General features: G+C 35.9%; 1 protein-coding gene and 10 non-coding genes across 11 annotated transcripts; all 11 read left to right on the top strand.

Annotated features, from left to right (window-relative positions):
* Window positions 1-203: 203 nt before the first annotated feature.
* On the top strand, window positions 204-2,473 carry LOC137826497 (peroxidase 3-like). Its single transcript, XM_068632479.1, has 4 exons — window positions 204-598; window positions 679-870; window positions 1,499-1,661; window positions 1,779-2,473. Exons 1-4 carry the CDS (start codon window positions 389-391, stop codon window positions 2,189-2,191), a joined length of 978 nt encoding a protein of 325 aa, XP_068488580.1. The 5' UTR covers window positions 204-388; the 3' UTR covers window positions 2,192-2,473.
* A 9,400-nt stretch (window positions 2,474-11,873) lies between these two features.
* LOC137811743 (small nucleolar RNA Z157/R69/R10) lies at window positions 11,874-11,968 on the top strand. The gene has a single exon (XR_011081140.1). It is a non-coding gene; the product is annotated as a small nucleolar RNA Z157/R69/R10 (small nucleolar RNA).
* Window positions 11,969-12,101: 133 nt separating this feature from the next.
* Window positions 12,102-12,185, top strand: LOC137811755 (small nucleolar RNA R11/Z151). The gene has a single exon (XR_011081142.1). It is a non-coding gene; the product is annotated as a small nucleolar RNA R11/Z151 (small nucleolar RNA).
* Window positions 12,186-12,341: 156 nt separating this feature from the next.
* On the top strand, window positions 12,342-12,448 carry LOC137811785 (small nucleolar RNA Z152/R70/R12). The gene has a single exon (XR_011081147.1). It is a non-coding gene; the product is annotated as a small nucleolar RNA Z152/R70/R12 (small nucleolar RNA).
* Window positions 12,449-12,555: 107 nt separating this feature from the next.
* Window positions 12,556-12,680, top strand: LOC137811808 (small nucleolar RNA snoR80). Its single transcript, XR_011081159.1, has one exon. It is a non-coding gene; the product is annotated as a small nucleolar RNA snoR80 (small nucleolar RNA).
* Window positions 12,681-12,851: 171 nt separating this feature from the next.
* On the top strand, window positions 12,852-12,947 carry LOC137811734 (small nucleolar RNA Z157/R69/R10). Its single transcript, XR_011081135.1, has one exon. It is a non-coding gene; the product is annotated as a small nucleolar RNA Z157/R69/R10 (small nucleolar RNA).
* Window positions 12,948-13,067: 120 nt separating this feature from the next.
* Window positions 13,068-13,151, top strand: LOC137811777 (small nucleolar RNA R11/Z151). Its single transcript, XR_011081146.1, has one exon. It is a non-coding gene; the product is annotated as a small nucleolar RNA R11/Z151 (small nucleolar RNA).
* Window positions 13,152-14,176: 1,025 nt separating this feature from the next.
* Window positions 14,177-14,284, top strand: LOC137811792 (small nucleolar RNA Z152/R70/R12). Its single transcript, XR_011081148.1, has one exon. It is a non-coding gene; the product is annotated as a small nucleolar RNA Z152/R70/R12 (small nucleolar RNA).
* Window positions 14,285-14,399: 115 nt separating this feature from the next.
* On the top strand, window positions 14,400-14,524 carry LOC137811814 (small nucleolar RNA snoR80). The gene has a single exon (XR_011081161.1). It is a non-coding gene; the product is annotated as a small nucleolar RNA snoR80 (small nucleolar RNA).
* Window positions 14,525-14,541: 17 nt separating this feature from the next.
* Window positions 14,542-14,637, top strand: LOC137811750 (small nucleolar RNA Z157/R69/R10). The gene has a single exon (XR_011081141.1). It is a non-coding gene; the product is annotated as a small nucleolar RNA Z157/R69/R10 (small nucleolar RNA).
* Window positions 14,638-14,758: 121 nt separating this feature from the next.
* On the top strand, window positions 14,759-14,842 carry LOC137811762 (small nucleolar RNA R11/Z151). The gene has a single exon (XR_011081143.1). It is a non-coding gene; the product is annotated as a small nucleolar RNA R11/Z151 (small nucleolar RNA).
* Window positions 14,843-15,097: the final 255 nt, after the last annotated feature.

Raw genomic sequence — 15,097 nt, 5'->3', positions numbered from 1 at the left:
TTCACATCAGTTCCTTGTACATATGCGTTAACCACCCCCAATAATCTCCTTAAAATGTTACTACTATGATATATATGACAAGTTTATAAAAGAGACATGCCCAACAAACTAATTATTTAGCCTTCTGTTTTTATATAATTTTCTTTTTATCCCATTATTAGACTACTAACATTTTTAAATGGAAGGAAGTAGTAAAGTAACATGAACGTAACATGCTGCATGGACCATTTGCCTTGATACTGTAACACATATGCTGAGGACTATAAATAACTAGACACTCTCTGAATTCAACCAAGGACATGAAGTTGCTTCTTGCAAGAAGTATCTGAGTTTTAATATCCTCTATATAGTTTCTCTGGTAATTGAGGTCTGAGCCAACTAAGTGGAAATGGGAAGCCAGAGTTACTTCAAGGCTTTGATTATTTGTCTCATAGCACTGATTGGGTCAACTCAAGCTCAATTGCAGCCAGGTTTCTATGCCAAAAGTTGTCCAAATGCTGAGAAGATCATTTTGAAGTATGTTGCTGAGCATATCCCCAATGTTCCATCTCTAGCAGCTGCTCTCTTAAGACTTCACTTCCATGATTGTTTTGTCAATGTAGGTACACATTTTTGTTTCATTTTCTGTTGAAACCTAGGAGGTGAGTTTAACTGACATGTAGTATCTGTTAATTTCAGGGTTGTGATGGATCAGTGCTTCTGAGCTCAACACCAAACAATCAAGCTGAAAAGGACTCTATTCCAAATCTTACTCTACGAGGCTTTGACTTCATTGACACAATAAAGAGCCTTCTTGAAGCTGCATGCCCCGGAGTAGTCTCTTGTGCTGATGTCTTGGCTTTGACTGCTAGAGACTCTGTTCATGCCATTGTAAGTATAAAAATAAACTGTTTCATCCTCATCTCCAAGGAAACATTGGCTCTTAGAATAACAGACAATTTGTCTCCTATTTTTGTATGAAAAAATCATATTGCATCTTACTTGAATTGAACATGTGCCTGTATATATTCTTCACAAATAATTTCAACAGTGTTGTTGTTTCTTCTATAAAATTATTTACCTTAATTCACAATATTAAAATACATAAACAGCTTAAATATATCTTTATTTCTATAAAATTAAAGTGAGTTGTTAATGTAATTTTTTAAAAAGAGTGTCAAACAAACATTTTTCTTCTTCTTCTAAATAGTGATATGTTGACATCCTATTTTTTAAAATACAATCATTTAACAATTCTCTCTATTAATTAATAACATAATAAACAAAAAATATTAAAATTTAAATTTTTACTATTATTATATCAGTAGTAAAAGTAGTTGTGAAATAATTGTAATTTCAGAAGAGATTGGCAAAATATATTTTCCCTAAAACTTCATTGATCCTTATAATTGTCTAGGTTGTATTAAGATCATGCTTGTGTTCTTTATTCTCTAGGCTTTTGTTATAGAATGGAAATGACCAATTTGTTTGTTGTGCCATGCTTGACATGGGTTTGCAGGGGGGGCCCTTTTGGAATGTTCCAACAGGTCGAAGGGATGGACTCATTTCTAGGGCAGCAGATCCTTTAGCGAGCCTTCCTGCTCCATTTCACAACCTCACTGTCCAACTAACACTCTTTGGCAATGTTGGACTTGATGCAAACGACCTTGTAGTGCTTTCTGGTATGTCCAACGTTGCATCATAGAACTCAATAAACATATATATAATTTTTTTTTCTTTTGTTTTGTTTCATATTTAAGATTTTGTGTTTCTAACCACCAAATATTTAATTTCATCAGGTGCTCACACGATTGGTGTTTCCCACTGCTCAACAATTTCAACTCGTTTATACAATTTCACTGGCAGAGGTGACACTGACCCAACTCTAGATAGTAATTATGCAACAAATCTGAAGACCTTAAAGTGCAAGAACATCAATGATAACACCACACTTATTGAGATGGACCCTGGAAGTCGCGATACATTCGATCTTGGCTATTATAAACAAGTGGTTAAGAGAAGAGGCTTGTTCCAATCAGATGCTGCATTGCTCACAAGCTCTACCACAAGGTCTATTATCACTACGCAACTTCAATCAAATGAAGGATTCTTTGCAGAATTTGCCAAGTCCATGGAGAAAATGGGACGAATTAATCTTAAGCTTGGAACCGAAGGAGAGATAAGGAAACATTGTGCACGAGTAAACAACTAAGAATGGGTTGGTAATGACCAATCTAATTGCAATTTGTATGTCTTCTTTTCAATTTGTTTTGGTCTCTTATGTTACGCCAATCGTGTGCTAATATATAAGATCTCATGTGGTCTAGTTGTTTTTCCAAGTGATGTGGGAGGAATTGGAGAGTGATTCCTAGGTTTAGTTATTCTAGGTTTGAAGGGAAGTAATGTTCACCACCACGAACAAATAAGCAGAGTTAAGAGATAGAATTTATTGTAATAAATTGCACAATAAAATCTCCCGTTCCTATGTTGAAAATGTACTATTCAATAGTTTTTTTAGATTCTCAATATAATTTAAATAAGTGGATGTACTCCTTCGAATGAGTAAAATTAACTCAATAATGATATGTCACTATGTGATACATGTTTGTGGCATCGATGATATTTGAAACTTTTAAGTGTCAATTTTAAAAATAAAATAAAAAAATCTTATGACATTTAAGTTAGCACTCTACACAACCCATTTGAACTCCCACTTCTATATAAAAGGATACACATTAATTATTTATATTTTTGGCTTCATAACTTAATTTTCTTATTTTAATACTCTCCTTTTAAGAGATTTGATTATGTTTTTATATTTATAAATAGGTCCAATATGACCATTCCATCAAGTGAGTAACAATAATGTTACTTTAAGTTTTACGTGACAATTGTGTACATGGTGGCGTGACAAATATTACGACATTAGACAAGTTGTATAATCAAAGATTCCTCAAATGTCAAAGCTCTCTCGTGTGGATAATAGTCTATCTTACACTTGTGGAAGATTTGCTCCTTTGTGTTAGTGTAGGGAGGTTGCTACTCTTCAAACAACTTTTAACTCATGTGAAAATAAATTTTGGGGTTGCAAAAACAAGGTTGTTTCTAGCTTCCTACACTTTGTAATTTTTGGTTTAAAGATGAAGATGTCGGATGCAATTTACTTTAGTGACTCAAAGATGATTGAGTTGATGATAGAGATGTTCTTACCTCTAAATGTTAAGTGTCTATTATACTTGTTAATTAACTTTTTTTTTTGCCATGTAATTTTAACTCAATTCTTTAAACTTCGGAGTTTTGTGGATCTCGTTGTGTATATTATAAGTAAAATAAAATATTAGAGGTTACCATCTTAGCGCATTAATTCTAGTAGTTGTTTTGAAATTTTGCACACACAAAAAGTTTAACTAAGAGCATAAAGAGATAGAGTCAAAATTCATTCCGTGAAAATTGGACAAATACACGGAAAAAATCTAATTTGTCCAACAAATTTGAATTTACTTAGCGATCTTGTTAAATTTGGAATATCCTTAAGAGAAATTTGCTTACTGAATCTCAATCACTAAATGAATGTGGTATGCAAAGAGTACTTTAAGAATTCATCCAACAAAGTTTAATCAACTTAGTAAACATATACACTACAATAAAACAAGCAATTAGCTTCCAAATACTTGTGTGGGCCAACTACGGATGCTAATATCGTCGGCTAAAATGGTGCAAAACCCACGCAAAATGACATTCGACGCAAAACGGACGCACTTATGGATTTATTTTTTTTAAAAAAAAATTCAGTTTGCGACGGTCGCGGCCCACACATATGCGTCGGCTTGTGTCGGCCATGGCCCATGCATGTTTATATTTTAGGATTTTAAAATTATTTATTTAAATTTATTTAATGTATAACACTATAAGAAATATTTTAATATTTAATTCTTTATTGTATTTATTTTAAAATTATTTCTTTAATATTATAATAAATTATTTAATTTATCAGTTCTTAATATAAATGAGTTAAATTAAATTTATTAAATTAATGAAGTGTTTAATTTTGAAATTATTTAAAAGAAGTTATCTTAAAAAGTTTAAGTTGAGTAAAAGAAAAGATGTATTTAAATTATTTAAATGTTATATAAAATATTTTATTATTTTAAAGATTATTTATTTTAAATTTATTTTATTTATATATTGTCATAAATATTTTATTTTTGAAATTATGATATAAATTAGTTAAATTAAATTTATTAAATTGATGAAGTGTTTAATTTTGAAATTATTTAAAAGAAGTTATCTTAAAAAGTTTATAAAGATTTGAAAACATGTAGAAAAATAATAATTAAGTAAAAAATAGTAAAAAAGTAAAAAAAAAATGCATATTTAAATTTTGTAAATATTATATAAAATATACATAAATTTAAGAATATAAATTCAAGATGAAGTAATTAATTAATGCAAAATGTAATGGATGTATTTAAAAATAGAGAGTAAATTTTATCTAAAAATGTTTTATTTGGCTTAAGAAAAAAAAAAAGTTAGATAAAACTTGTATTTTTGCCTCTTTCACTTCTTCTTACAAGAACTTTAAAGAAGGCTTTCTTAAAGTTGTGGTTGGGAAAGAAGGTCGTCAATTTTTCTATGACGGACATACTCCCCAATTCCTCTTTTACTGGACTTGTGATATGGCATGGTTCCGTGTGTGGCCGAGGTTGTCGTGACCCATGAAGACTTTGAGACTTTGTCAATTTTGGACAAGCTTTCCCATCCCAACTCGACGGTTGTTGCAGACGTATATGTCTTTTACCAAACTTCTCGACCTTGAGGGTATATCTCTCCTCAATTTTTCTTTTTTTTTTGCACTTTGACGTTCATTTCACTATTCTTTCTTTCAGCTATTGTGTCTTCAATGGATCACTTTGACAGCAAGAACTTCTTCAAAGACTTTTTCAAGGAGCGCAAGCTGAGAGCCCTTCATCTGAAGCTGACAAACCCCGCACCCGAAGAGCTTCCCCCCATCAACCTTGCTAAGAAACCTCGTAAAAGGAAGGGCAAGGATGTGATGCCACGCCATCATCCTAACAAGTCATCTTCGGGGAAGTCCGCCAAGTAACCTCACTTAGAGGTAGAGGTGGAAACAAAGCCTCTCCGAGAGGCAGAGGTGGGGTTGAGTGCTCCCAATAATGACTTCCTCTAGAGGGACATGCACTTGTGCAAAAAAGTCACCATCTCACTCAATAACCTGGATCAAGAGTATTACATGTTGGCTACTCACTTCGAGCTTCAACATGCCTTCATGGAGTTGAGTGCTCGTGCTATGTTTATCGACAAACACATGAGTTTCGACTAACGGAAGATGGTGAGCACCGATAATGACACTTTGAAGGCTCAGTTGGCAGAGTTGGCGTCCTCTTTACAAGTCGTCCTTGAAGCCAACAATACCTTGGTTGATCAGAATAAAGATCTAGCGGTCGAGGTTGCTTGGCTAAAGCTTAACAGGGATTCACTTGGTCCCGACTCGAAGCTGCTCATGTCAAAGAAAAAGAGTTGCAAATCTCGAATAATGGTTTAAAGCAAATCTTGCCCAACAAGACGATGACTTACTAAACCGAGAACGACAAAAGTCTGCAACTTCATGTCGACATCCGAAAACTCGAAGCCGACTTGAAGAAGGTTTGGGATTATGATAGAGTAAGCTACAATGACTACCAAATTAACCAATATTCAGGAAAAAGATACTAGGGTAAAAGTTTATGTCTCTTTATTTACGCAATTAGCATCCCTTATATAGTGATGCTTTAGGTTACCAAAATTTGGGCTATAGTCTGGAGCCCATTACTTTTTACTACAAGCATCACCCTATTTTGTTATGTAGTCTCTCATCCATATGGGTTGTTTGTTTTGTCTAGTGAGCCTTACTCCTCTAACATTGCCATCCGCTGGACACTCAACTTTGTCCTCAAAGTTTGAAGGTGCATTGACGAGGTCTGGGCTTATGACATTTGGGCCGTGAGAGGTTTGCAGAAGTGGGGGGATCTAAAAGTGTTGTGGGGTTATTTGTTGAGTTAGAAACACTTCCAGGAGGTAGCCCTTTAAACTGTTAGAGCAGCGAAACATGAAATACTGGATGTATACGTGACGACGGCGGAAGTTGGAGTTCGTAGGCCACCGTGCCTATGCGCCGTACGATCCTATACGGGCCAGAAAAACGGGGAGAGAGCTTGGGTGTTGTTGGTGCGTTTGAAGACGAAGCCACACCAGTCGTCAATGGCAAAGGACCTATCTGAGCGGTGGTTGTCCGCCTGTGCCCGCATGCTTTGGCGAGTGCGGAGGAGGTTTAACTTCAAGTGGTGAAGGACGAGTGTGTGCTCTTGTAGGAGTTCCGAAACCGTGGTTCCCGTGCGCGATGAATGGAGCATGTCGACGGTGGTGGGCGGTGGCCATCCATATAAGGCGTGGAAGGGAGAAGTGCCAATGGAGCAATGGTAGGACGTGTTGTACCATAGCTCTGCGAGGTGGAGGAATTTTTACCAAGAATGGGGGTGGTGATTGGCGAAACAGCGGAGGTAAGCTTCTAATCCCCTATTCACAACCTCTGTTTGACCATCGGTTTGAGGGTGGTATGATGAACTGAATTGCAGTTTTGTTCCTTGGGCTTTGAACAGGTTGCGCCAGAAGGTGCTAGTGAAGATGGGGTCTCGATCCGACACTATGCTAGTGGGGAGACCGTGTAAACGACAAATTTCGGCGGAGAAGCGTTGTGCGAGGCTCTCGACCGTGTAATGAGTGGGTAAAGCCAAGAAATGAGCGTATTTGGAAAGGCGACAACAGATCACCCAAATCACGGTATGGCCAGCAAATGCCGGTAAGTGAGTTATAAAATCCACAGAGATGTCTTCCCATACTTGATGGGGTATAGGTAGTGGCTGGATCAATCCTTGTGGTTTTTTTGGCAGGTACTTATTCTGCTGGCACACCAAGCAGTGTTGTATGAATTCCTTGGTATCTCTTGTGAGACCTGGCGAGTAGAAGGAGGCAGCTATCTTTGTCAATGTGGGTTTTAAACCTGAATGTCCCCCTGTTGGGGAATCATGAAATTCACTGATGATACGCCTGCGGAAATCATGAACTTGAGGAAGGAATATCCGATTGCGGAAGAAGAGTATGCCTTGACTGGTGGAAAATTGATTGGGCAATGGTTGATTGTTGGTGAACGATCATAACAAATTGGTGCCCTCTGTGGTGGTGAAGAACTGTTGTAGTTCTTTAAATATGGTGCGGATCGGGGATGATACGACCAACAACACTAAGAGAGTTGGCGGTTCCTGGCGGGAGAGTGCATCAGCCACAACGTTGTTTTTTCCAGGTTTGTATATTATCTGAAAATCATATCCTTGGAGTTTGTTGTCCATTTCTTTTGTTCTGGTGTTTGTATTGTTTGTGAGAGTAGTGTGTTGAGGCTCTTTTGGTCTGTGTATATTTTGAAATGATTCCCTAACAAGTACTGACGCCATTTCTTTATCGCTTTTGTGATGGCATACATCTCTCTCACATACATTGATGCTGCTTGGACACGGGGGCACATCTTTTTGCTAAAAAAGGCAATTGGGTGACTGGCTTGGCTGAGGAACGCTCCTACAGCGACTGCGGATGCATTAGTATCTACAACAAAAGGTTGGGCGAAGTCAGGAAGATGTAGGTTAGGGACCTTTGCTATTTCCACTTTCAATGTTGTAAATGCCATTTGGGCCGTCTGTGGCCATGTGAATCTTTGACAATGTAATAAATCGGTGAAAGGAGCGACAAGAGTGGCGTAATTACGAATAAATTTTCTGTAGAATCCGATGAGGCCGAGGAATGCGCGTAAAGCCGTGAGTGACTGTGGTTGTGGCCAATCTATGATTGCCTTTATTTTTTCTGGGTCAGGGGTCACTCCAGCTGGGGAAATGATGTGGCCCAAGTAACTGACTGTCGAGGTAGCAAAACTACATTTCGAAAGCTTAGCAAAGAATAATTGTGTTTGTAACAATTTCAGAATAATATCTAAATGTGTCAAATGATCCTGCAATGTGGGGCTATAAATGAGAATGTCATAAAAAACAACTAAAATAAACCGCCTAAGGAAGGGTCGTAGGAGATCATTCATGGCTGCCTAAAATGTGGAGGGAGCATTAGTTAAACCAAAAGGCATAACTAGGAATTCATTATGACCATCCATGGTTTTGAAAGCTGTCTTGTGAGTGTCAGTGGGGTTGAGCCTAACTTGGTGGTACCCTGAGTATAAGTCAATCTTGGTAAAAATTGTAGCAGACCCCATTTCATCTAGCAATTCATCAATAGTAGGTATAGGGAAACGGTCACGTATAGTGACTGGATTGAGTGCTTTGTAATCAACACAAAAGCGCCATGTGCCATCTTTCTTCTTGATGAGCAGTATTGGGGAAGAAAATGGGTTGTTACTGGGTTTGATGAACCTGTCCTGCAACATCTCTGCAATTAATTGGGTGATGGTATTTTTGTGAGAGTGGGGGTAACGGTATGGGCGCACATTAACCGAGCCAGTGTTGGGTAAGAGGGGGATATGGTGGTCATGGGGGCGTGGTGGGGGAAGACCATGTGGTGGTTTGAATATTGACTGGTGTTTACGTAAAATCATTTGAATGGATTGGGGTAATTGGTACAATAAGGATGAGGGTGTTTGCATGCTAGATTCTAGGGATATGGGAATTGGGGAAGGGGAATGGGTATCAACCGACAAAAAATGAATAGAAGCAATGGTGTTAGTGGCAATGCTATGGCAAACTTGATGGTAAGTGTCTTGGATTGGGGTTGGTGAGGTTGTGGCTGTGAGGGTGATATGTGTATTGAGGTAAGTGAAGGCAATACTGGGTATAGAAAAATCTGCTTGAATGGGGCCCAATGTGCGTAGCCATTCAATTCCAAGAACTACGTCAACACCCTCTATAGGGAGGAGAGAGAAGGGGATAGTGAAAACCGCAGTTTGGATAGATATCTGTATAGCAGGACAAATGCCTTGGCATGTTATGAAGGCACCATTTCCTACCATGACTCTAAAAGGTGGATTGGGTTGAATGGATAAGTGTAAGTGTTTAGCAATGCGAGGTTGAAGGATGTTGTGGGAACTGCCAGAGTCTATGAGAACGGTGACTGGTAAATTGTGGATGAGGGCTTGGAATTTTAGTGTTTGAGGGAAAAATTTCTTGTAAGAGCGTGGGGGGATAGGTGAAAGTGGACCATGTCTGTTGTGTGGGTGGGATCAGGAGGGTCATCTAGGATTTCAATGATAGGATATGTATCCTCTAAAAGTAAAAGAAAACGTGAGGTGGAGCATTTGTGGCCTGGAAGGAATTTCTCGTCACAGTTATAACACAAGCCAAGAGCACGACGCTCTTGCATCTAGGTGGGGGTAAGGCGTTTAATTGGGAGGGTATTAGGTGTGGTCTGAGCACGACTGGTGGGGGTGTTGATGGGGTTAAAAACAGTGGTGTATGGAGGGGGTCGGGTTTGTCGAGGTTTGGAATCTTTGACTTTGTCTTCAATGAGCTTAGCTAGGAATAGCTTGTGATATGGAATAGGGGTTCAGAATTGAAAGTTCTTTCCTGGTCTCAGGGTTGAGACCTGATATGAAACAGTTAAGGATGGTTTTAGGACTCAAGCCATGGACACAATTGTATAATTTCTCAAATCTGGTTTGGTAGTCCGTAACTATGGTTTGTTGGTGTAGTTTGAAAAGTTCAGCTTGATGGTTTGTATAAGAGGCAGGGCCGAAACGTAATTCCAAGGAACAAGTGAAGGAAGGCCAATCAGTAATGAGATGATTTTGGTGCATCCATTTAAACCAGCTAAGAGCTTCCCCTTTCATGTGAAAAGGAACCATGGATAATTTGTTTTCTGGGGAAATATGATAAAAATTAAAGTACTGTGCTGCTTGGAATAACCAGTCTAGGGGTTCTGGTCCTTCAAAAAACGTGAGCTACAGTTTGGGTAGTCTAAGTGTTGGTGGAGGTGGGGATACGGTGGTTGTGTGGTCATGTGAATTAGTTAAAGGTGATGATTGAATATGAGGAAAAGTAGCAACCTGATCCTGTAACAGAGTGAGGGAAGAGTGGAGGGAATCATTCCGTGCCTCAAGATTGGTCTAGCGAGCTTCATTAGTCTCCAGTTGAGACTGAATGGATGTGAGGCGGTCCTGGATGGCCTGAAAGAGGTCTTCCAATTCCTTGGAGATCAGCTTGGGAGGCATGGAGGAAGACAATGAAAGCACCAATGATAGAGTAAGCTACAATAACTACCAAATTAACCAATACTCAGGAAAAAGATACTAGGGTAAAAGTTTGTGTCCCTTTATTTATGCAATTAGCATCCCTTATATAGTGATGCTTTAGGTTACCAAAATTTGGGCTATAGTCTGGAGCCCATTACTTTTTACTACAAATATCACCCTATTTTGTTATGTTGTCCTTCATCCATAGGGGCTGTTTGTTTTGTCTAGTGGGCCTTACTCCTCTAACAGATTATGATTTGGCAAATGCTCCCTGCACCCAACACTTTTGAACCTGCACCCAACATAATTTCAAAAACTCTGAAAATACCCTTTAATCCGAAAATAAAAATCCGAAATTGAAAATAATGCATTATGGAAAAATAAATCCGGAAAATATTTTTGTGTTTCGGATATAAAAATCTGAAAAAAAAAATCAAAATCCCATTCAGGATAAAAAAATCTGGAACTGAAAATAATACATTCCAAAAAAAATTATTCGGAAGAGATTATTGTGTTCTGGAAAAGGGAGTCCGAAATGTAATTTTATATGTACCCTATTTTCTAAGGGTATTTTCGGTTTTTTCCGTGATTGGATATGGTGTAGGAAGCAATTGCCGTTTTCCTTCAATACCAACTTGGCTTTCAAAACACTTTGGAGCAAACCTCGTACTTCTACAATATTTCTCTTGAAGAAAACAAGTTTGACATCAACAAAGACTTTCACAAAAGAAAATTAATGACGGTTGAAGATATTCCTAATAAAGAGGAGGAAGCTGCAAGAAATGAATTGAATATTTATCCGTAAAACAATTATTAAAAATGAATTGAAATTTTATTAATAAAATATATTTTTATATGTATTAATATTTTTTTATTGATTCATTATAATTTGAAATAAAATTTATCCAATTTGTTATCCTAATTAAAAAAGCCTTTCAATCACGGGTACAAACTGCTTATCATTATCTAAAATGTAATTTCTGTTTTAAAATATATATTAATTATTATTTTTAATTAAAATATAATATATATTTTAAATTTTATTTATTAAAAAAATGCTAGTTATTTAGAATAAATATGTGTATTGTGGATATTGCATAACGTAAAATATAGTAAAAATATGTATGGAAATTATAATAATTATTTAATGGTTAATAAAATTTTAAAATGAGCAGAGTTTTTGAGTAAAAATCTATGAGATTATTTATTAAGCTCGTTTGCTTAAACTTAAAATTATAGTTACTTATTATAAAATTCTACAATTTTTTTTATCACAAATTAACGATTTGTTCATTATGTATTTGGGTTTTAAGTTTCAGCCCAGTCAAGATTTCTTGCATCGGTGTTCGGCCCAATATCCATAAACCCTAATTTAGTGTTTGACACTTTCATTCTTCACTGCCTATTTAATCAAACCTATTGCCCCATCTATTGCAACTTCTTCGTCGCTCTCATTTGGGTAATCGAATAGCCGCTTAGGGTTCATCTTGGCATTGATTTCGAGTCAGAATTTTCCTGAAAGTTCTGCCTTTATGAACTATTGTTTAGAGTTTATGTATCGTGATGTTCTGTGATTCCTCTTCTCTCCTTTTTTCGAATTCATAATTTTAGGTTTTGTGTATATGCTGTGACGAGACAATTTCGTGGACTAGAGTTTCTGATCTGGGTAATTATCCAGAACTTGATTATCAACCCTTGGCTGTCCGAGCACACCAAAATTTCCAAAATTAGTTTTTTTCTTCTGACCATTTTCATTATCCAAAAGAATTTTGTTGGCTCTCTCCCTGTTACAGGTACCATTGGTTTTTGTATTGTAATTATGCTAAATTGGCTTAAGAAAACAGTTTGGCTTATGATGATAATTTAATTATCTTAGCGGATTTCAGTGAGATCTTAATCAATGATCTGAATGTTACACACACTGAAGCCTTTGTCTTGTAGTTTTTAACACTTGTTTCAAATGTCCTTCAATTGGTTGTTGCTTGTACTTCTAATTCGGTTCATTTGTTCTTGACAATGCTACTGTTGCCATCTGGTTTTTGTTACCTGTGAATGTATTATATGGAGTACTAATTTATATATTAATGGTGTTATGATGAGATGAAGCACTTGAGCGTGTTTGGGCAGTGGACGGAACCACAAGGTTTCGCCGTGAGCCTCCAATTTTAACGACTTCTCCTTCCACTGAGCACCATAATTAGAGATGATTTTCATTTGCATAAAGTCATTAGGAACATTGCTTGAATGAACGTTGTATAAGAGTTAAACTATTAGGTGCATTGTTTTCCATTGCGTCCATTACCAATTCCGGGGGATAAATTGTTCCTTCTGGTATAATGGCTCGGACGCCATATTTATGATGTGGTCATCCTGATTGGTGGTTTCATCTTCATACCATTTGGTCTTGGAAACGCCACCAACATTTTTAGTATTCAATTCACTGGAAGAATGCAAATTTTGTTCTGATTGCAGCTCTTTATAGGTGTGGATACAGTGTGTATCAACTTTTGCTTACGTAGTTCATTCAAATTATAGATATAGATAATTTTGTGTATGTAATGTTTTTGAAAATTATCATTGGACTTTGTAGTTTGATCAGTGTGCTGTGACGAAACACTTGTGGACTAGAGTTTCTGATCTGAGAATTTACTCAGAAGTTGATTATGAAACCCTTGGCTGTCCGAGCACACCAATTATTTCGTTCCACCTTAAATTGGTTTTTCACAAAATTCGTTGTAAGCTTTTAATTTCTTAATTATTTGAATGTTTTGTTAAATCAAATTTCTTTCTTTTCGGAAGATTTTAAATTGTTTGGCTTATGATGATAATTCATTTATCTTAGCGGATTTCAGTGAGATTTCTATCAATGATCTGAATGTTACACACACTGAAGCCCTTGTCTTGTGTTAAAAGGAAACTTATTTCTACTACTTTGTTTATTGTTATTTCTGATTTTATTATTTATTTTAATCTGTATTTCATTGTAGACTTTTTTCTTGGGATAAAGTAGACATTTCTACAGTTGCAAGTGATATTAATCTGAAACCTGTCGTCGTTAATTAACAATGATTCAGATCTTACGGCCTACTATCATCCATATAGCCCACCAAAGTGTTCTTATATAATGGTTCTTGGTATCAATGTGTGCGATGAACGTAAAGTCTCCAGAACATTATTGACTAAAAGGAACTGAGAACCATAATTCAGTAGAACTGAGAATGTACGTTACTTAGAATGTCTGTCTTAATAAATAGATAAGGGAATTTGTTAAGGTTAATTTGTAGATGAATAATAGACACATATTTGTAGATGGATAATAGTTGTCTTACATTGTCATTGACTATTTGTTGAAGTGTCTTGCCAGGGAAGGCAGTTAGAAGATTTCTTCTGATCTTAAGGCGGTGTATCTCTCCACATGAATTTGTATATAGAATTGTAACAGTATAGATATTTTGCAAAATACATACATCCCACTACAAAGTAGATGGATAATAGTTGTCTTACAATAATTTTTTTGTTTGGTTAGTTTTCATGTATTCACACCGTTCCAATGTGAAAACAAGTAATCGCTATTGAATTATTTCATTTTGAATCATAGATCTAATAGCATTTATTTACTTTTTAACAAAATGGAAATCCATAATAAAAATTTGCCACTTTAATGCATGTGCATCCCTATGTTTAGCTACTGAATCTACTTGTACGAAAGATCATCATACAAAATATACTTCCAATTATCTAGATATACTAAGATTAAGAAATATATTATTCTATATTTTTTTAATATTTAGATAACAATATTTAATTTATGGTCATAGTAGTCAATCATGCTGCTCTCTCTTTATATTCTTTTAGATAATAATAGATTCGGTGTTTACCTGGTTTCTTTTACTTCGGAATAATAGTAATTTCTAAGTTATCGGTGTTATGATGAGATGAAGCACCGAAGTGTGTTTGGGCAGTAGACATAATCACATGGTTTCGCCCGTGAGCCTTCAATTTTAACGACTTCTCCTTCCACTGAGCACCATAGTTAGAGATATTTTTCATTTGCATTAAATCATTAGAACATTATTTCGAGTGAATGCCTATTTTTTCGTATGATGGTTAAACGTTTAGGAGCATTGTTTCCTTTGCGTCCATTACCAATTCCGGGGGATAAATGGTTCCTGCTGGTATAATGGCTCGGACGCCATATTCATGACGTGGTCATCCTGATTGGTGGGTTCATCTTCATACCATTTGGTCTTGGAAACGCCACCAACATTGTTTCTTTGTAATTTGTTCTTTGTGCTGTGACGAGAGAATCGTGGACTAGAGTTTCTGATTTGAGGATTTACTCAGAAGTTGATTATGAAACCCTTGGCTGTCCGAGCACACCAAATCTTTCCATTCACCTAAACTTAGTTGTTTACTTAATTCGTTGTGAACTTTTTATTTCTTAATAATTTTAGTTTTTGCTTTAATTGTCTGTTAAATTAAATATTATTGTGATAAATGGTTTGGCTTATGATGATAATTTATTTATCTTAGCGGATTTCAGTGAGATTTTTATCAATGATCTGACTGTTACACACACTGAAGCCATTGTCTTATTTTACAGACTTATTTTCTGTTTGTTTATTAATTATTTGTTTATGAATTTATTATTTATTTTAATTAATTATTTGTACCTTTTGAAATTGTTATTTTTATATGTAAACTCTTCAATTTTAATTAAGATTTGCCTTAAATTTATTAATATGTTGTTAATTAATAAGTTCAATTAATTGAGAATATTTTAAATATTTATTGTAATACTTTTCGAAAAAAGTTTTTTTATTATTTTTCGAAATTTAAGAT

The sequence above is a fragment of the Phaseolus vulgaris genome, chromosome 11 (assembly GCF_000499845.2).
Source record: "Phaseolus vulgaris cultivar G19833 chromosome 11, P. vulgaris v2.0, whole genome shotgun sequence".
NCBI lineage: Eukaryota > Viridiplantae > Streptophyta > Magnoliopsida > Fabales > Fabaceae > Phaseolus > Phaseolus vulgaris.
The sequence above is the reverse complement of the archived record's forward strand: the minus strand, read 5'-3'. Positions and strand labels throughout refer to the sequence as shown.